Source organism: Natrix helvetica (assembly GCF_964273705.1).
Source record: "Natrix helvetica genome assembly, chromosome: 3".
Lineage (NCBI taxonomy): Eukaryota > Metazoa > Chordata > Lepidosauria > Squamata > Natricidae > Natrix > Natrix helvetica.
Window position 1 is genome coordinate 173136553 of NC_138549.1, and position 21811 is coordinate 173158363.

Consider the following 21811-nt stretch of genomic DNA (forward strand, 5'->3'; position numbering starts at 1 on the left):
GTGTCAAAAAACCTTCCCTTATCATTCTCCTGTGTAAAGGTTGGGCCCTTTTTACAATGGCAGATGTGAGTCCAGTTGCTAAATTCTCCCCTTCTATTAAAGAGGATCTTGGGCACTACAGTCAATAGACAAATGATGAAGAGAGCTGCTGGCACAGGGGAAAGACAAGCAGCAAGAAAAGAAGAAAAAGCAGCTTTTTCCCCTCAAGGTGGCTGCTCTGTTTCCCCCCCTCCCCCGTGCTAGCACAGAGGCTCCTGCCTGGTCACTGCAGTCCAAAGGGAAATGAGGAAGAGACCAATCTGCATGAGGGAAAGACAAGCAGCAAGGAAATAAGGAAAAGCAGCTTTTTCCTCTCAAGGTGGCTGCTCTGTTGCCCTTTTCTCCATTTCAGCACCACTCCATGGAGCCTGCCCCACCCCCCATCGCCCAGGTCCTCGCTTCTCCCAAGCATTTCTTTGCCTATTTAATTTCCCCTCCGTAGCATTTTTCCATTGTGTTTCTTGCTGTTTTGGACAGGAAAACAAAGTTTGTGGGACTAAAAAAAACTCCTTTCAATCAATCAATTCCAACTTTGCAAGATCTGTCCCCCCCCCCCCCCAAGTTGTAATTGATTGAAGTTTTGTTTTAGTCCCACAAACTTTGTTTCTCTGCACACGATGGCAAGAAACGCGATGGAGCTGGAAATCAGGTAGGCAAAGAAATGTTTGGGAGAAGCGAGGACCTGGGCGATGGTGGGTGGGGCAACCTCGATGCCCTAGCACTGAAATGGAGAAAAGGGCAACAGCAGCCACGTTGAGTGAAAGAAGCCTATTTTCTTCTTTCCTTACTGCTTGTCTTTCCCCCCTGCTGGCAGCTCTCCTCATTTCCCTGTGGATTCAAGCGATCGGGCAGGATCCTTTTTAGTAGCAGGGGGAGGGGGGAACAGAGCAGCCAGCATGGTGGGAAAGACAAGCAGCAAGAAAAGAGGCTTCTTTCACTCGTGCTGGCAGCTCTCTCATTTCCCTGTGGATTCAAGGGATCGGGCAGGATCCTTTTTAGTAGCAGGGGGAGGGGGGAACAGAGCAGCCAGCATGGTGGGAAAGACAAGCAGCAAGAAAAGAGGCTTCTTTCACTCGTGCTGGCAGCTCTCTCATTTCCCTGTGGATTCAAGGGATCGGGCAGGATCCTTTTTAGTAGCAGGGGGGAGGGGGGAACAGAGCAGCCAGCACGGGGAGAAAGACAAGCGGCAAGAAAAGAGGCTTCTTTCACTCGTGCTGGCAGCTCTCTCATTTCCCTGTGGATTCAAGGGATCGGGCAGGATCCTTTTTAGTAGCAGGGGGGAGGGGGGAACAGAGCAGCCAGCACGAGTGAAAGAAGCCTCTTTCCTTGCCGCTTGTCTTTCCCCGTTCCGGCAGCTCTCTTTGCATTGGGCTGTTTTTCGCCCTTTGGAGGCTTCAGGGAATCCTCCGGAGATTAAAAAAAACTATCGAAAATCAGCTGGCCAGCGGGTGCATGCGCACTGGAGCTGACAGGGCAATGCCTCACGTGCCCTCAGAAATGGCTCCGCGTGCCGCCTGTGGCACGCATGCCATAGGTTCGCCATCACGGCCCTACACAGAATTACAGAACAATAGAGTTGGAAGGGACCTTGGAGGTCTTCTAGTCCAGCCCCTGCTCAAGCAGGAGACCCTTACAGAATTACAGAATAACAGACTTGGAAGGGACCTTGGAAGTCTTCTAGTCCAACCCCCTGCTCAAGAAGGAGACCTGGCCCAGATCATTTCAGACTTCCCTGCCCTCTTGATAGAGAGGAACATTTTCTTACATTTTCACGATGCTAAGCAGGAAATGTTTGATTGTCTCCTTGGTAAGCTGCATCATTTATGATGATGTTGGACTTAAAGGTTAAACTTTCAAGGACCAGGAAAAAGAAACTGTAACACTGCAAATGATTATGTTTGAAATTTAAAATCTATTAGTTGTGACGGAGAGAATTGAAAAGAGATTGGAGAATATGGAATACAAAAATCAGAAAAATCCGATGGAGAAAGTGAGGATGTTTACCAAATGAAGAAGGTAGAGTTCAAAAGATGGAAGAAAGAAAATGAGCAAAGAGATAAGAAAACTGTGGATACGGACAACAAAGTGAGCGTGGTTGGTAATGGCAAGAGCGGAATATGGAAAGGGGAGATGGATGGATTGGAACTCTACCCCAGACCTCAAAGCACAAAAGAAGAAAAGAGAGAAAAATTGACGGAGATAAGGAGAGAAATCTTGATAGAAGGACTAGTGATAACCAAAGATAAGCTGATGGAAAGAGCAGATGTTGGGTTTCAAGCTTTTGTGAGATACGAAAGGAACAGCATGTTGCCAAGGCAGGTTTATACAAGATTTATTAAGAAAGTAACTAGAACATTAATGTTACAAATGGCAAGAGATACAGTATAAAACCGTACTATTGCTGGAGGGATACAGGTTGATGCAATGAAAATGTATAATAAAAATTAAGCTAAATTTAGTTTACTACTAGCATGTATAAAATGAAATGACAATAGCTATAGTTAAATAATGATTAATAATGATAACAATACATATAAGATATATTAGTTGGATAATATGAAATTTTATATAAACAACACATGGAGATTATGAGAGGAGGTTTAAAAGCTTTATCTAGAATATGTTATAAAGATGTATTGAGATTGGATGATTTTAGGATGATTTAATGGAATGTTATCACATAATCCTATTCTAGATTTTGAATATTGTATATAAAAGGACGTAAAAACAATTATAGTCAAATTAAGGTCGAGATATAATAATTGTGATATACATGAATATAGGTGAATTTAAAATATGCGATTTGATATGAAAAGCAGATGGTGACTATGGAAGAGATGCATGGAAATACTGTAACCAACAGACACACTTTCTACAATTTGTAATGGAAGATGGGTTTTTTTAATTTTTACTTTTATGTTTGTTTGTCCTTGTTCAAAAACAAATAAAAATTGTTTTAAAAAAAACATTCCCGATGAACCTCTACCTGTGCTCAGCATATCACCGTATCTAAACTATAAAAACATACCTGTGCTCCTAACGATACCAGGCTAAAGATGGAAATGACATTGACACGGTAGGAAATTGCAAACGTCACACCCAAAGTCAACAACTTCTAATTTGTTCTAGGAGTAGTCCTCGGCTTAACAACCATTCGTTCGAAGCTACGAAGGCACTGACAAAGGTGACTTACGATGTTCATTTTTCACATTTACGACCGTCGCAGCCTCCCCGGGGGTCACGTGATCCAAATTCAGACGCTTGGCAACTGACTCATATTTAGGACGGTTGCAGTGTCCCGTGATCTCCTGTTGCGACCTTCCGACAAGCAAATCCAAGGGGCAAGCCGGATTCACTTAACAAACTGGGTTATTAACAACTGACGTGCTTTACTTAACGACGGTGGCAAGAAAGGTGGTAGAAGGGGTCAAAAAGTCACTTAGTAACCATGCTGCTTAACAATGGAAAATTTTGTGCTCGGTGGCGGTCGTAAATCGAGGACTACCTGTATGTCAGAAGGTAACTGAAGCAGACGTAGGTCCAAACATAACAATCCAATCCCCGAATGCCACCTTTTGCAAAACAGCCAGTTTCCCTGGGCTCAGAAGCTAAACAAGGCCAGTCCCAATTCATCCAGTGTTTCCCAACTCATCAACTTTAAGATGTCCGGACTTCAATTCCCAGAATTCCTCAGTCAGCAAGTCTGTTCTGACCGAGGCTTTCCAAGAGCCTGAAGCAAACTCCTTGTCCCGTCAAAAACCCCTTTTATTAATTTGCTGGGAATTCTGCTCATTCACATCTATCAAAGTCTTTCAAGGGAGGATTTACAGTCAGAGACCTTCTCTGGCTTGGAGAGCTGCCAGGCTGATATCTGCAGAACTTGGCAAGGAGTCTCGGAGAGTCATGAACCAATTAAGCGAACTAATGGTCTCCTGCAAACTCCACTCCCCTTTCGCTCCTCTTTTATTCCCTCTGGGAGGGGCCATTCATCATCCTGCGGCCTTACTCCTAAATCTACGCCTGTTCTTTAGCTGTTCCCTTCGTCTGGCAGCTCTGCGCATGCGCACACTGGGAACAGACTCCAGCTGTTCTTCTGCCTCACTGCTGTCTGACTCTGAAGGCAGCTGATAACTGGCATATGGCCCTGGCCCCCTCTCTGCCTCCGACACAGAGCCCTCATCAGAGCCTTCCCCAGACTCCAGGACTGGCCCAGGTTCCTCCCCAACCTCCTCACTGTCCAAATCTGCTGCCAGCTCTACTAACCGCTGGCGGGCCACAACAAGGGGAAAGGAGACCAACTGGTTGCAAGAAGATATGCCCTTTGACTTAGAAGGGGGGGGGGGCTGAGTGGTGTTGGCCCAGCAGGTACGAATTAACAACCCGATGATCGAAAACAGCTTGTGGGTGCTCCCGTCGCTGGAGATTTTCAAGGAACGATTGGACGGGATGACATAAGGTTGGGCTAGACTAAACGGAAGGATTTATATTCCTTGCAGAGATCCAGGTGGCCTCAACGACTCTCTAAAACAGTGTTTCTCAACCTTGGCAACTTGAAGATGTCCGGACTTCAACTCCCAGAATTCCCCAGCCAGAATTCGCTGGCTGGGGAATTCTGGGAGTTGAAGTCCGGACATCTTCAAGTTGCCAAGGTTGAGAAATACTGCTCTAAAAGGATGCAAATGACCAGCTCTCTGCAAGAGTATAAAATCCTTCCCTTCCCCACCATCCATTCAGAGTTGAAGAAGCTCCTTGGATGAGAAGGGAAACGTCTTCAAACAAAAACCAAAAAGTCCAGTTGCCTCTTGGGGAAAAAAAAACACCTTTGGGCCGATGGGTCAAAGTTTGATCACGTGACCTCGGGAGACATGAGGATAACCATCGAAATTTCAAACCTGGGTCACCGGTTATCTCCAATGTTGGTCTGCTGTTACCTTTGGATGGTTGCTAAGCAACCAGTCCGTAAGTCGAGGATTCCTCTCCATCCAGACCTAGCTGTTTGCAGCTCAGATGCTCCGGCCAAGCGGTCACAAACATAGCTACGTCATCGTTAGACATTATAATAGACCAGGGGGTATCAAACTGGCAGCCCGCGCAGGCCACGCCCACCCCAGCTCTGCGAAGGGGGAAAACGTCATGAAACGTCACATGACGGATGTAAAACAGCCACAAGTTTGACACCTGTGTAATAAGACACATTCAGCCATAGACACTTCTGCGCAAACCAGCAATTCACCAAAGAAACACGGGTCTTCCCCATAGTTACACTTCCCTTTGTCCTCTGCAGATTAAAATTCCCCCCCCTTTTTTTTCCTCCCCCCTGAAAACTCCCTTCACCTGCCTGAATTTAATCTGTATTTTGCTCTCTTCGTCTGGGGCCACTATATGGATGGTGCTAAGGTAAAGGTTCCCCTCGCACAGATGTGCTAGTCGTTCCCGACTCTAGGGGGGGCGGTCCTCATCTCCGTTTCAAAACCGAAGAGCCAGCGCTGTCCGAAGATGTCTCCGTGGTCATGTGACCGGCATGACTCGACGCCAAGGGAGCATGGAACGCTGTTCCCTTCCCACCAAAGGTGGTTCCTATTTTTCTACTTGCATTTTTTACGGGCTTTCGAAGTTTGGCAGAAGCTGGGACAAGTAACGGAAGCTCACTCTGTTATGTGGCGCTAGGAATTCGAACCGCCGAACTGCCGACCTTTCTGATCGACAAGCTCAGCATCTTAGCCACGGAGTATTGAAATCTCCCTTCAAGTGCCTGAATTTAATCTGTATTTTGCTCTCTTCGTCTGGGGGCCATTATATCGATGGTGCTAACTGCTAAGGCAGGGGTGTCCAAACTTGGCAACTTTAAGACTTGAGGACTTCAACTCCCAGAATTCCCCAGCCAGCAGAGCTGGCTGGGGAATTCTGGGAGTTAAAGTCCACAAGTCTTAAAGTTGCCAAGTTTGGACACCCCTGTGCTAAGGTATCAAAAATTATCTGAAAACGAAGACATAAAGGGAGGTCTCCACTTACAATCATTCACTGAGAGGCTGTTTGAAATTACAACGTTACAGGTACACTCGGACTTACAAGAGTTTCCTTTAGTGACCGTTCCAAGTTACAACAGCACCAGAAAAAAATGAGCGATGAACGTTTTTCACGCTTATGGCCGTTGGTCATGTGATCCAAATTCAGACACCTGGCCACGGACTCGTATTTATGACGGTCACTGTGTCCTGGAGTCACGTTGACTCCCTTTTGCGACCTTCTGCGGAGCAAAGCCAATGGGGAAGTCGGATTCTCTTAACGACCGTGTTGGCAACTTCACCATGGCAGCGAATCAATTAACAACTACGCAAGGAAGATCGTAACGACCGGCCAAACTTGTTTCACAACCGTCTTGCTCAGCAAGCGGCAACGTTGGGGTCCCTTGCGGTTGTAAGTTGAGGACTATCTCTGCCCTGGAGCAAAACAGGACAGGGGAAATCTCACTGGAAGGAAACAATGGCTTTCGTTTTCCTGTGACATCTGCTGAGCGGAATTTCCCTCTCTTGGCCTCAGGAAACCTCAGGGAACCTCGCAAGATATTTTGCAGAAAATGCATTTCCCAGCGAAGAATAAGCCGGAAAGTTAAGAAGCGAAAGGCCCCGACGGGAATCGGCCGTATTCCAAGCGTACAAGCAGCCCCCGCCCCCACCAAATAAGGGGGCGCAGAGCCCAGAAGCCAACAGAGACAGGAAGAAGGAGGCAGCGTGCGTTAAATATATGAAGCTGAATAAATAAATAAATGAAATCCAATAAATAAATTAAAAAATGAAATTGAATAAATGAAATTTAAAAAATAAAAAGAAATTCAATAAATAAATGAAATGTAATAAAATTAAACAAATAGATGAAATTGAATAAATGAAATCCAATAGATACATTTAATGAAATTGAATAAATGAAAATCAATAAATGAAATTCAGTAAAGAAATGAAACTTAATAAATTTAATAAACTTCATAAAGAAAAAAAAGGTAAGTATAAAAAGTGGAAAGGGGGGGACATAACCAAGGCAGAATATCAACAAATAGCCCGAGCCTGTAAAGATGAAGTGAGGAAAGCTAAGGCTCACAATGAAGAAAGGCTTGCCACAAAAGTAAAAATTAACAAAAAAAGCTTCTTCCAACATCTTAAAAACAAGAAAAAAGTTAAGGAAACAATTGGTCCATTGCTGGGAAAAAGTGGCAAGAAGGTGACAAGCAACAGGGAGAAAGCAGAACTATTTAACTCATGTTTTGCATCTGTCTTTACACAAAGGGATAAAACAGTCCAACCTATCAAAAACAGCACCACAAAAATCAGATTAGGAACACAAATTGAAATAGGGAAGAAAATGGTAAGTGAGCACCTGTCTACCCTAGATGAGTTCAAATCACCAGGACCGGATGGATTACACCCCAGAGTTCTGAAGGAACTAGCAGACGAGATCTCAGAACCACTGAATTATATCTTTCAGAGATCCTGGAGCACCGGGGAACTACCAGAGGACTGGAAAAGAGCTGATGTGGTTCCCATTTTCAAAAAAAAAGGGAAAAAAACAGATCCAGGAATCTACAGACCTATCAGCCTGACCTCAATACCAGGAAAGATTCTGGAAAAAATAATCAAGCAACGAATTAGCGAACACCTAGAAGCAAACAAAGTAATAGCCAAAAGCCAACATGGATTTGTCAAAAACAGATCATGCCAGACTAATCTTATTGCATTCTTTGATAATGTGACAAAATTCGTGGACCAGAGGAATGCCGTCAATATACTTTACTTGGACTTCAGTAAGGCATTTGATAAGGTAGACCATAACCTACTACTAGGTTTTTTTGTTGCCACAAAAAACAGGGAGTCAAACTATTTTCCAAGGCACCTGAGGGTAGAACAAGAAGCAATGGGTGGAAACTAATCAAGGAGAGAAGCAACTTAGAACTGAGGAGAAATTTCCTGACAGTTAGAACAATTAATCAGTGGAACAGAAGTTGCCTCCAGAAGTTGTGAATGCCCCAACACTGGAAGTCTTAAAGAAGATGTTGGATAGCCATTTGTCTGGAATGGTATAGGGTTTCCTGCCTAGGCAGGGGGTTGGACTAGAAGACCTCCAAGGTCCCTTCCAACTCTGCTATTGTATTGTATTAAATAAATGAAGTCTAATAAATAAATAAATGCTCAAAATCACAGGGCTTTCTACTGAAACTTCGTCATTGTTATCCTTGATGCCTGTGATTGAGAGAGGCAATCCTCTCCCAGATACACAGGCCTGCTAGAGTTGGGAGCCCTACGGACACACTAGGACTACAACTCTCAGGATGCCACGTGTCTAAGGTGCCTGGAGGGAGCCACCCTGGGCAAGACCCCGTATGCCCCAATGACCAGTGGAAGCCTCACCCAGGGGCATATCCGAAGGGAAGCCCATTGCCCAAGGACTGCGGAGACAGGGGGCTTCACAGATACAACATGAAGCAAATGGAAGGAAAGTACAGGCAATCCTCACCTTACGACCGTAACACAGCCTGCCCATCATCATGGTCATACAATGACTCGGTCATGTGACCGGCTCAATATTAAAACCTTTTTTGGGGTGGAAGTTAAACAAATGCTGAGGTGGTTATGCGAACCAACAGTTGTTATGGATGTCATTAGCCTGTAAATGCCGTTGTTTGGTGAAACCGTCATAAAATGAGCTCATGCGACCACGGGATGCTGCAAACGGGTGAAAAATGTGGTCTGGTGGCCGAGTGTCTGAAGTTTGGCCACGAGAATCCCTGTGTGTGTGTGTGTGTGTTTCTCTCCAACTGCTGTAACTCCAAAGCTGAGTTGTTAAGTATAGGTAGTCCTCGACTTACAACAGTTCATTTAGTGCAGGGGTGTCCAAACTTGGGAACTTTAAGACTTGTGGACTTCAACTCCCAGAATTCCCCAGCCGGCTGGCTGGGGAATTCTGGGAGTTGAAGTCCACAAGTCTTAAAGTTCCCAAGTTTGGACACCCCTGATTTAGTGACACCAGCATTGAAAAATGACTTATGACCATTTTTTACACTTACGACTGTCGCAGCATTCCCCATGGTCAGGGGATCAAAATTCAGGCGCTTGACAACTGACTCATATTTATGACCGTTGCAGTGTGCCCGGGGTGTGTGTGTGTTCTTTTGCAACCTTCCTTACGAGCCAAGTCAATAGGGGAAATCAGATTCACTTAACCACCCCATGAATAATTTAACAGCTGCGGCAATCCGCTTCACCACGGTGGCAGGAAGAGTCGTAAAATAGGGCAAAACTCCCTTTAGCAAATGTTTGGCTTGGCAAAAATAAAATTTGGGCTCAAATTTGGGTCGTAACTTGAGGACTACCTGCTGCCTCAAGGTAAGCCTGTTGCAACTTTGGATGGCCGCTGAGCAGCTGGTCGTAAGTCGAGGACTACCTGTGCCTTCTCCTCCTTTGCTGAGCTGCAAGGTTTGGTCTTCGGTGTTTCATCCCCTTAACTGTGTGCAACAACGTACAAGATCACAAAAGAGGGGAATACCTACGCGTTAGAAACCTGGACGTCGTGCCAACTCTTGGAGAGGTTTTGCTTCAGGTCATCCAAGGGGGTCAAGCCCAGCTTCCTTTTCAGCTCTCCGCAGTGTCTCTCCTTGGCCGCCAACACCTGGCGCAAGGTGCCAATCTCCTCTTCCACCTACACGTTTGGGCGAAGAAAGTCCACGTTAGGCAGGAAGGAGTAGAAGACAAATGTAAGGAACTGGGCGTGGCTGGTCTAGAGAAGAGAAGGACCAGGGGAGACAGGTTGGCAGCCTTCCAAAATTTGAGGGGCTGCTATGGAGAGGAGGGGGGTCAAGCTGTTCTCCAAAGCACCCAAAGGGCAGATAAGGAATAATGGATGGAAACTGACCAAGGAGAGATTCAACCTGGAAATGAGGAGGAATTTTCTGACAGTGAGAGCAATCAACCCGTGGAACAGAAGTTGCCTTCAGACGTTCAGCTTCATCATTGAAGGCTTTCAAGAAGAGACTGGACTGCCCTCTGTCAGAAATGGTGTAGGGCAGGCATGTCCAAAGTTTGGTCCGCGGGCCATTTACGGCCCGGGGGGCGGTTTAATACGGCCCTTTAACAGCCCTCCCTGCTCTATGTAAATGCGGCCCACCCACGGCAAGCAGAAGACCTTTCAAATTTCTCTCCCACCACCTCTTTTTCGCGCGCGCGCTCACACTTCGCCTCCTTCAAGCTCCGTGCTCGCTGGAGGAAAAGGGGAGGGGGGAGGGGGTATTTCCGAGTTCCGAAAGCAGAAGACCTTTCAAATTTCTCTCCCACCACCTCTTTTTCGCGCGCGCGCACACAGGAAAAACAGACAAGCAGGAGAAAGAAGAAAGAAGGCAGGAAGGCAGAAGGAAGGGAAGGATGGAACTGGAAGGGAGGCAGGAAGGAAGGGAAGGAGGGGAGGAGGGAGTAAGGATAGACAAGCCAGAGGGAAAGAGGAAAGAAAGCAGGAGGGCAGAAGGGAGGTGGAAGGAAGGAAAGAAAAGCAGACACGCTGGAGGGAAAGAGGAAAGAAGGCAAGCAGGCAGGAAGGAGGCAGAAGGAAGGAGGGAAGGATGGAACTGGAAGGGAGGCAGGGAAGGAGGGAGGGAGAAAGGAAGGATAGGAGGATAGGGAAAGAGGAAAGAAGGCAGGCAGGCAGAAGGGAGGGAGGTGCAAGGAAGGAAGGAAGGAAGCATAGATAAGCAGGAGGGAAAGAAGGCAGGCAGGCAGGAGGAAAGAGGAAGGAGGGAACTGGAAGGGAGGCAGGAAGGAAGGGAAGGAGGAAGGGAGGGTGGAAGGAAGGATAGACAAGTAAGAGGGAAAGAGGAAAGAAAGCATCTGAATGTACTAAACACGAGTCTTCAGGGAAAAGATGCATACATTGTGAAAACTCAGCTGTCAGTTGATCTTAATGTTATGAAATGAAAAGTATGCCATTTGCAATTAACTTGGCATAAAATAATTCATTTGCATTTAATTGTAATTGTTCAAAGAATGTTGGGAAAAATGTTCGGCCCTCCAGCATGTTCACTTCATCCAATCTGGCCCTCTTTGAAAAAAGTTTGGACACCCCTGGTGTAGGGACTCCTGCCTGAGCAGGGGGTTGGACCAGAAGGCCTCCAAGGTCCCTTCCAACTCTGCTATTCTATTCTATTCTATTCTATTCTATTCTATTCTATTCTTTTCTATTCTTTTCTACTCCTATTCTTTGTTCTATTCCAGCGATAGGGAACCTTTTTTGGCTCGCGTGCCATAGGTGGGAGGTGCGCAGGGAGGTTGTGCACCAGCGTGCCGCACGCATAATGCAATGCGTGACCCCCACAGTGCACATGCGCGCATGAGATCCCCCCCCCCATTTTTTGCATGTTTTTGCCCTCCCCAGGCTCCAGAGACTTTATAGGAGCCTGGGGAGGGCAAAAACAGTCCCCCCCTTCCCCGGAAGTTTCAGGGACCTTCAGGAGGCTTCCCTGAAGCCTCCGGAGGGCAAAAAACAACCCTACGAGGAAAGCAGAAGTCACTTCCGCTCAGAGGGTCGTTTTAAGTTCTCCGGAGGCTTCAGGGACCTTCAGGAGGCTTCCCTGAAGCGTCCGGAGCGCTCAAAACCACCCTCCAGAGCAAACTGGATGTCAGTTCCCGAACTTCCGGTTTGCCCATAGGGCCGTTTTTTTGCACTCCGGAGGCTTCAGGGAAGCTCCTGAAGCCTCCGGAGGGCCTCAGGGGGGGGGGCTGTTTTCGCCCTCCCCAGGCTCCTATAAAGCCTCTGGAGCCTGGGGAGGGCGAAAAATGGCTTTAAAAAAGGGTGAACCGTGTCAGGGTGGAAATTCAGCCCTGTTCCCCTCCTGGGGTAATTGTATTTAATGAGGGATGAACCGTGGTTTTTCCTTGAAGTATACTTCAAGAAAAATAAACCCGAGATATATTCTAAGAAACACATTTTATTGTAAATAAAATGAAAACAAAACTTACTAGCTAATGATTACATTTTGGCAGCGTTCCTGCTTACCTTCTTGGCAGGCGAACAAAAAGAATGTGTGTACATGCGTAGTGAGCTTAGGGATAAGAGTCAGATCAGTCTACCATATGTCTTAAGAGTTTAAGCACAGCTGGCAAACAAAGTAATGCAGTGACAAACTCAGCTGGCCAGCGCACGCATGCACGCTGGCCAGCTGACAGGGCAGCGCCTCGCGTGCCCTGACAAATGGCTCCGTGTGCCACCTGTGGCATGCTTGCCATAGGTTCGCCATCCTGGTTCTATTCTATTCTATTCTACTCTACTCCTATTCTTTGTTCTACTCTACTCTACTCGGTAGAAATGCTGCATCACAAACAGATCAGGTAAGAGATGCAGGAGCCCAGAGTCACTTAAAGGTCAGACAGAGGAAAAAACCTCTGAAGGACCACCAACCCTGATGGATCAAGAATTAAAAGAGGCGGCAGGAAACCTGTAACTTCAGATTCCCAAATACAAGTACTCCTCGACTTACAATAATGGAGGCCCCAATTTCCATTGCTAAGCCAGGCTGTTGTTAAATTTAAGAGTTTACCTGAAATGCAAATTCAGCAATTTGGGTTAATTAGTTACCTGAGGCACAGGAGACACCTGTTCAGGAAATTAGGCACGTTGCATGAATGCAACTAATGTGTTAAGACAGGGGTTCTCAACATTGCCCATTTTGAAATGGGTGGACTTCAACCCCCAGAATTCCCCAGCCAGCCAGGGAATTCTGGGAGTTGAAGTCCACCCATCTTCAAGTTAGCAAGGTTGAGAACACTGCCATAAACATTTTAAGGCAGTGTTTCTCAACCTTGGTGACTTTAAGTCAGCGACGGCAAAGCTTCGGGGAGCGCAGGGGGGTCATGTGCGGGCGTGCCGCACCCATAATGCAATGTGCGACCCCCCATTTTTACATGCTTTTTTCGCCCTCCCCAGGCTCCAAAGGCTTTATAGGAGCCTGGGGAGGGTGAAAACAGCTTCCCTGGCCTCCCCGGACGCCTTCTGGAGGCTTCAGGGACTGTCAGGAGGCTTCCCTAATGCCTTCGGTGCGCTTAAAACGACCTTACAAGCAAACCGGAAGTCCGTTCCTGAACTTCCGGTTTGCCCGTAGGGCCAGTTTTTTGCGCTCCGGAGGCTTCACAGAAGCTCAGGGGGGGGAGGCTCTTTTCGCCCTCCACAGGCTCCTATAAAGCCTCTGGAGCCTGGGGAGGGCGAAAAATGGCTTTTAAAAATGGTGAACTCAGCTGCCCTGACAAATGGCTCCGCATGTCACCTGTGGCACGCGTGCCATAGGTTCGCCATCACTTCTTTAAGTCCTGTGGACTTCAACTCCCAGAATTCCCCAGCCAGCTGTGGGATTCTGGGAGTTGAAGTCCACAGGATCTAAAGTCGTCAAAGTTGAGAAACACAGTTTTAAGGTGTGTTTTCAAAATTTAAGATCATTCACAAACAGGCTACCTCAAAAAATACTTTACCTATATACCCACGATGGAGGAGGTAGCCATTCACAAAATGCCTATTAAATAAAAGTAAATTCCCTCTCCGTATTTCCTAGGAAAGTTTCTAAGGAAAGATTTCCTGGGAAATCTTTTTTTTTTTAAATCTTTTTACAACCCTGTAATCTCTTGTTTCAGGGTGGGGTCAGGGCAACTAAGTGGAGTTGAGCATTTACTGGCCGACAGGCCTTCCTGATGCCTACATGGAGTTCACAGCAGATATTTTCTTTTTGCGCCCTGATAAGAGAAACATCTGTCGCTACCTAGAATTGAACTCTCAACTTTCTGAGTGGGAGCCTAGCGTCTTCACCTCTAAGCCGCCATGCTGCCCTTGGGAAATCTTTAGATAACCTAAGCAAATCTTGCGAATATAAATGTTGTTGCATGCTGGTGTTTTGCAGCAAAGCAGTTTCCTATTCTGCTGTAAAACAGACGAGGCAGGGAAGATGATTGACAGCTGGGCCCTACAGAATTAGAGCTCCAGATCCCTCAATGTCTGAGTGTTTACCTTCTGCCTGGAGAATTCTGGGAGTTGAAGTCCATACATTCAAATGCTGGCAAGGTTGAGAAATACTGGCCTATCTTTATCTAATAATGGCTATAGGAACATTATCAACAAAGCCAGAGAGTATTCTAAACGTTATGACGTGGCTCTTGTAAGTGCTCAAATAGAAAATAAATTGTTTAGGGACAGGGGAAAGTAGAAAAGATAAGCCTAAATGTTTAGTTTATTGATTCGATCTTTATCCCATCATTATTGCTTTTACACATAACTAAAAGCTGGCAAACATACATAATACTTTGTTCCTCCTGTTTTCCCCACAATAACAATCCTGTGAGGTGGGTTGGATTGAGAGTAAATGACTGATCCAGTCACCCAGCCAGATTTCATGTCTAAGGCAGGACTAGAACTCACTGTCTCCTGGGGATTGGCCCAAAGTCACCCACAGGCTTTCATGCCTAATCCAAGACTAGAACTCACTGTCTCCTGGGGATTGGCCCAAAGTCACCCACAGGCTTTCATGCCTAATCCAAGACTAGAACTCACCGTCTCCTGGTGATTGGCCCAAAGTCACCCACAGGCTTTCATGCCTAATCCAAGACTAGAACTCACTGTCTCCTGGTGATTGGCCAAAAATCACCCACAGGCTTTCATGCCTAATCCAGGACTAGAACTCACCGTCTCCTGTTGATTGGCCCAAAGTCACCCAGCCGTCTTTCATGCCTAATCCAGGACTAGAACTCACCGTCTCCTGTTGATTGGCCCAAAGTCATCCAGCCGGCTTTCATGCCTAAGCCATGACTAGATCTTATCATGGTGATTGGCCCGTTTAGCTGGCTTTCAAGCCTAAGGCGGGAGTAGAACTCCCTGTTTCTGGGCCTGGTACCTTAACCACAAGGCCCAACTGGCTCAACCACATTGAACAAGATTGCCGAGATTGAGCAAGCTTCAAAGAGCGGACAGGAGGCAATCCCTTACCTTGGCCAGCTCAGCTCTGAGTTCTTCCTCTTCGGCTTCGGTGAGACCATTGTAGGGTACGGTCCTCGACGAAGCAGCCATGGCAACGGCGCTGGGGTTGTCCACGGGCACGTCGGTCATGGAATCGGACAGGAGACCTTTGTTGGGAGAGTTAAGGTTGATATCTGTCATGGACAAGAAGCAAAGGGAGGGACCGGACAGGCAGAGAAAAGGCAAGCGGATTAGTCAAGCAGAGGATGCCCGTACAGAGAAGAGGGAGTCAAATGAAAGACACGTCCAGCAGGTTACAGCAGGGGCATCTGTGTTTTGGGACTCGCAAGCAGCTACCCACAAGTCACACCATAAACCCCCTTCAATAGTAAAGATGTGATATCTGCTTTCCAGGTCACACTTGCAATGCTGCATCTGGTTTTGGTCACAATACAAAGAAAAAAAGATGTGGGGACTCTGGAAAGAGGGCAGAGAAGAGCAACGAAGAGGATTAGGGGACTGGAGACTAAAACATATGAAGAACGGTTGCAGGAACTGGGTATGTTTAGCTTAAGAGAAAGAAGGACTAGGGGAGACATGATAGCAGTGTTCCAATATCTTAGGGGTTGCCACAAAGAAGAGGGAGTCAAGCTATTCTCCAAGGCACCTGAGGGCAGGACAAGAAGCAATGGGTGGAAACTAATCAAGGAGAGAAGCAACTTAGAACTGAGGAGGAATTTCCTGACAGTGAGAACAATTAATCAGTGGAACAGAAGTTGCCTCCAGAAGTTGTGAATGCCCCAACACTGGAAGTTTTAAAGAAGAGGCATTTGTCTGAATTGGTATAAGACCGTGATGGTGAATCTATGATCCGTGTGCCACAGGTGGCACGCAGAGCCCTCTCTGTGGGCACGCACAATGTTGCCAGCTGCTCTTCTGGTTTCTGGCGCTAGCTGGTCTTCGCGCACGCCAGAGGACAAGAAATCCGAAGACCAGCTCCTTGGATTTCGGTGTGCACACCCGTTCCAGTTTGGGCACTCGGTGCCAAAAAGGTTCGCCCTCACTGCTATAGGATCTCCTGCTTGAGCAGGGGGGTTGGACTAGAGCAGGGGTCGGCAACCTTAAACACTCAAAGAGCCACAAAGGTCCTCATTGGAAGCCCATCATACAATTCTGGAGCCGACCGGAAGTCTGGTTCCCCCCACCATAGAGTCTCCTCCTACCAGGGTGCCCTTTTTCCTCTGCAACTGGAAGTCTGATTCCCCCACCATAGAGTCTCCTCCTAGCAGGGTGTCCTTTTTCCTCTGCCAACTGGAAGTCTGGTTCTCCCACCATAGAGTCTCCTCCTAGCAGGGTGTCCTTTTTCCTCTGCCAACTGGAAGTCTGGTTCCCCCCCCCCCCACCATAGAGTCTCCTCCTAGCACAGCTTCCTCTTTTTCCTCTACCTGTCCTAACTGAAAGCCCTATCAATTGTGGAGCCAACTGGAAAACCCATCCCTTGCAATAGAGTCTCCTCCTGGCCTGCCGGGCTCCCCACCCCCCCAAACCGGAAGCTCCACTCAAAATTGTGGCGCCAACCAGCAACAGGGAGCCGCAGCAGAGGGATGAAAGAGCCACATGGGGCTGCAGAGCCGCAGATTGCTGACCCCTGGACTAGATGACCTCCAAGGTCCCTTCCAACTCCGTTATTCAACATGGGGGATGAGACATTTCCTTTAGCCGAGATAATGGGAGTTATTTATTCTGTGGGCTACAGCACAGCCTGGACACGCAGGCATTTTTAATAGCAGTTTAAGACAAACACAGGGTGCCAGGTTGTGTAGCAGTCAGAAAGATGTAGTGAGGTCACTGGTGCTCTCTGAGCTTGTTTTCTTACAGACGTTTCACTGCCAAACTAGGTAACATCATCAGGGCTAGATGGCTGTGGGGTTTCGCTCTCGTTCCTATACTAGCAGTTTGCCTGGCAGTTTTGGTGGGAGTGTTCTTAGTAGTTCCTTGTTTAGGCTGTTTATTCTTTGACTGAATGATCTGAGTTAGTACTCCAGTTCCTTAATTGGACTCTCCTTTGCCGTGGGAGTTGGGTATCTAATTCAGCAATGAAACCTGTTTGCAAGGAAACAACCAACTTAGGGAGCACCAAAGAACTCACAGTTCAACCCTGAGGCACAAATCTATATGTATGCACTTGTAAAATTTATTAGCCGCCCATCTTACAATTTATTTTTCCTATTGGAGACATGGTAAGTAGCACCAAGCTATTGTTCTGACCGAGGCTTCCCAAGAGCCTGAAGCCAACTCCTGGTCCCGACAAAAACCCCTTTTATTCATTGACTGTGAATTCTGCTCATTCACATCCACCAAAGTCTTTCAAGGGAGGATTTACAGTCACAGACCTTCTTTGGCTTGGAGAGCTGCCAGGCCGATATCTGCAGAACTTGGCAAGGAGTCTCGGAGAGTCATGAACCAATGAAGCGAACTAATGGTCTCCTGCAAACTCCACTCCCCCTTCGCTCCTCTTTTATTTCCTCTGGGAGGGGCCATTCATCATCCACCTGTGGCCTCACTCCCAAGTTGACCCCTGTTCTTTAGCTGTTCTCTTCCTTTGGCAACTCTGTGCATGTGCACACTGGGAACAGGCTCCAGCTGTTCTTCTGCCTCACTGATGTCTGACTTTGAAGGCAGCTGATAACTGGCATATGGCCCTGGCCCCCTCTCTGCCTCTGACACAGAGCCCTCATCAGAGCCTTCCCCAGACTCCAGGACTGGCCCATGTTCCTCCCCAACCTCCTCACCGTCCGAATCTGCTGCCAGCTCTGCTAGCAGACCACAACAGCTATACCTGCCTGAAAGGCGCCTGTCTTTCCATGCTTCATAATTCATACTTACACATGTACATGAAAGGAGTAACAACAGGGTACAAGTAGTCCTCGACTTACAACAGGGTCACGTGATCACAATTCAGACACTTGGCAACTGGTTCATATTTACGATGGTTGCAGTGCCCTGGGTGGTTTGTGTGTGTGTCATGGCTGGCTGGGAAATTGTGGGAGTTGAAGTCCACATACCTTAAATGTGGCCAAGGTTGAGCCATACTGGTCTAACTGATATCAAAGCAAATAAAAAGATTTTTCTAAGCTTTTGCCGTCTCGGATGGTCACTATCTCCCTAATACAGGATGCAGACACTTCATACAGAGGTGGGCAGAGAACAGCTGCACATTCAAGATACACAACAACACAAGAGACACCCCCACACCCTCTAAAAACACAGCTGCAACTGTAACAGGAGACAAGTGTCAACCTTAGAAGGCCTTAGAAAACAGCTCAAAACTTGTGTGAAAACAGAGGTCTATTGTCTGCAATTTCGCCTTCTATGCTTAAGTCAGCAGTTCCCTAGGATACTTCGGGGGGGGGTCCTCAACATATGACCAAAAATGAGCCCTAAATTTCTGCTGCTAAGCAAGGCAATTCTTAACCAAGGGCCTCATTTTTCAACCTTTTTTGCTTTGCCGTTAAGTGAAATCCCTGCAGCGGTTAACCGAATCATACAGCCTTTAACGAATCTGCTCTCCCCCCAATTGTTTTTGCTCGTCTGAAGCCTGCTGGCTGGAGGATTCTGGGATTTGAAGTCCATCCATTTTAAAGTGGTTAGGGATGGGGGAAAAACACAGCTCTAGATTACCCACTATTTTTCCTTTTTGCAGTTGTTTTTAGTAAGAGAAGGAGCTCTTGTGTTTTAGCACGTTGCCTTCCCTGTTCTGGTTCTTTTTGATTAAAAATAACTTTTAAAGGAACAACGTAAGGGAGGAATTCAGCAAACACCAGGAGACGTTTCCCCTCTGGGGTATATGGGGGAAAAAATATTGACCGCACAGTTGAACTGGGTTGTAAGATGTACCCCACTGTTCCTTCAAAATTTAGCCGAAGCCAAATAGCATTAGTCAAAAGGACCGAGGTCTGAATCAGGTGTCAAGTCACTTGCAGAATCCATTGACAATTTGAAAGAGGATGTAGCATCAGTTTAGCTGTGCCCTTTCCTTTAAAAAAAAAGGATAAGAAGCATTGATTTAAAAAGGTAAAAGTTTCCCTGCACAGATGTGCTAGTCGTTCCTGACTCTAGGGGGCGGTGCTCATCTCCATTTCAAAGCCGAAGAGCCAGCGCTGTCCGAAGACATCTCCGTGGTCATGTGGCTGGCAGGACTAAACACCAAAGGGTCACGGAACGCTGTTCCCTTCCCACCAAAGGTGGTCCCTATTTTTCTACTTGCATTTTTTTACGTGCTTTCGAACTGCTAGGTTGGCAAAAGCTGGGACAAGTAACAGGAGCTCACTCGGTTATGCAGCGCTAGGGGTTCCAACCGCCGAACTGCCGACCTTTTTGCTCAAGAAGCTCAGCGTCTTAGCCACCGCATCCCTGTTAGCATTTATTTAAAGCAGTGTAAATATCCCTGTCGGGTTTGGGTAATGGGATCTACAAAAGAAACCCTTTTAACTCAGTTTGGAGTAATTTAATCTCCGTTTTACACTGGATGTGAAGTAATTATTTTTCACCAGTTGGCCCAGGCACAATTAGATTGTGGCTTAAAACAGTGTTTCTCAACTTTTTAAAGATGTGTGGACTTCAACTCCCAGAATTCTGCAGCTAGGATGGCTGGTTGGGCAATTCTGGGAGTTGAAGTCCCCCCCCCCCCCCCCATCTTCAACACCAAGTTTGAAAAAGACAGCTCTAAACCATCAAACTTAATCTGGCAAATGACAGGGGAAAACAGACACCCCCCTCCCCCAGGAGATTAAAGCTGCAAAAGCTGACCCCTCTCCCAAGATCGCAACCTCCCGCAGCCCCAAACCAGATCCAGCTTCCCCTCCTTCCAGGCAGGCCTTCCTAACCCTTAGTAAACTCTGAGTTCAGACTCCCCTTCACCCTTCCCTCCCTCCCCCCATCCAAGGACATCCTGGCCAGGCCAAACCCGCCCAACCAGCTGCTCCTAATCCAAAGGCCTCTTCAAATTCTAGGCTTCCATCCGAAGCTTCTTCAGCGTCCCACGGCTGGGCATTAAAGGGGGAGGGTGGGCAAACAAGCCCTGGGGACCCCCTACACTGCTTCTCCTTGCAACAGCTAATCCCAGACCCACCCCACCCCCCAGGAGGAAGGAACTGCAGGAAGGGCTGTCTCCAAAAAGTACAGAAACCAAAATGATATAATAAAAATAAAAGAATAAAGGTAAAAGAATAAAAAGGAATAAAATAAATTTGTAAAAGTAAAAAAATATAAATAAAAAATGATAAAATAAATGAAACCAAAGAATAAAGAATAAAATTTAAAAACTCAATAAAAGTAAAATGAAATAAAACAATACAAGGAAAATAATAAAAAAGTAAATAAAAAAGTAGAATAATAAAAATGAAATAAAGAATAAAGGAATAAAAAATAATAAAAATAAAATGAAAAGGTAAAATAATAAAAGTAAAAGACCAAAAAATAAAGAATAAAAGAATAAAATAAAAATAATAAGAAATCATAAAAAGAAAAAAGAAAACAAAAAATAAAATAAAAACAATAAAAGTAAAATAATAAAAATAAAATGAAAAGGTAAAATAATAAAAATAAAAGACCAAAAAATAAAGAATAAAATAATGAAATAAAAATAAGAAATAATAAAAGCAAAATAATAAAAAGAAAAGAAAAAAAGCAACATAAAAAATAAAATAAAAACAATAAAAGTAAAAGAATAAAAAAGTAAAAGAATAAAAAAGTACCAAAGAATAAAAGTAAAAGAATAAAAAAGCAAAATAATAAATAATAAAATAAAAATAGAATAAAAAAGTAAAATAAAATAAAGAATAAAAGCGAAATAAAAAAGCAAAATAAAAGAATAAAAGAATACAAGTAAAAGAATAAAATAAAAAAGTAAAATATAAAAAAGTAAACGAAAAGCGAAAGAATAAAAAAGGAAAACAAGGAACACTTACAAATAAAATAATGTAATAAAATAAAGACCCCCTTCCCCCCCCCACAGACACGCTTCCCCTGCAGGGTCCACCCCTCCCCTCCCCAGGAGCGCCCATGGCCCCAATTCCCACCGTTCCTCCCTTTTGGGGTGGGGTGGGGGGTGTCTGACCTTCCCCTCTGAGTTGCTGGACCACTTAACCTTCCCCCCCCCGTGAAGAAAAGCGGAGCCCCCCCCCCGCCAAACATGCTAGATTTCTGCTTGCAGGGCGGGGGGGGGGGGCAGCCAGGCGAGAGGCGCGCCCCTGAGCCCCCAGAAAGGCTGAAGTCGCGCAGCCCCCAGACGAGCCCCCCCCCTTGAGCTCCAGGACGGCCCCTCCCGGCGACCCCTACCCTGGCTGGCGCTCTCCATCTCGGCCAGGCCCGGCGACCGTTGAGCGGCTACGGCGGAGGTTGAAAACAACCACCGAGGCAGCTTTCTCGCTTGACGGCGCGACGTCACACGCCACCGACGCTCCCTTCTGGCCTGCGAACGTCATCAAGAAGCGTCGGCTCACGCCCCGCCCAAGGGAATAAAGAGGGCGAGCGGGAGGAGGCGAAGCGGCGTTTTCAAAACTTCGGGTTCTCGATGGACTCTGGCGAAGTGGGAGGCAGGGGGTAAGGAAGGCGGGGCAGGTAGTCCTCGGGTTACTTACGACCACGATGGAGCCCAAAATCCTTTGTTGCTAAGTGAAACGTTTGTTAAGGTATGCTTGCCCCGTTTTACGACTTTCCTTGCCACAGTTGTTAGGTGAAGCATTGCATTTGTTCAGTTAGTAATCCGGTGGTTAAGTGAATCTGGCTTCCCCATTGACTTTGC

General features: G+C 46.4%; 1 protein-coding gene across 3 annotated transcripts in view; it reads right to left on the minus strand.

Moving 5' to 3' along the window:
* Positions 1-21500, minus strand: part of TPD52L2 (TPD52 like 2) — a 43789-nt gene extending 22289 nt beyond the window's left edge. Inside the window, exons 1-3 of one of the 3 annotated variants that reach the window (XM_081949824.1) lie at positions 21346-21500; positions 15037-15173; positions 9578-9726 (exon numbers count right to left, since the gene is read on the minus strand). In XM_081949824.1, the coding sequence (XP_081805950.1) occupies positions 9578-9726; positions 15037-15173; positions 21346-21364 (305 nt within the window). In that variant the 5' untranslated portion in view covers positions 21365-21500. Of the gene's footprint in view, positions 1-9577; positions 9727-15036; positions 15201-21345 lie in introns of all 3 variants that reach the window. The other 2 variants (XM_081949825.1, XM_081949823.1) reach the window with 2 other exon arrangements.
* Positions 21501-21811: the final 311 nt, after the last annotated feature.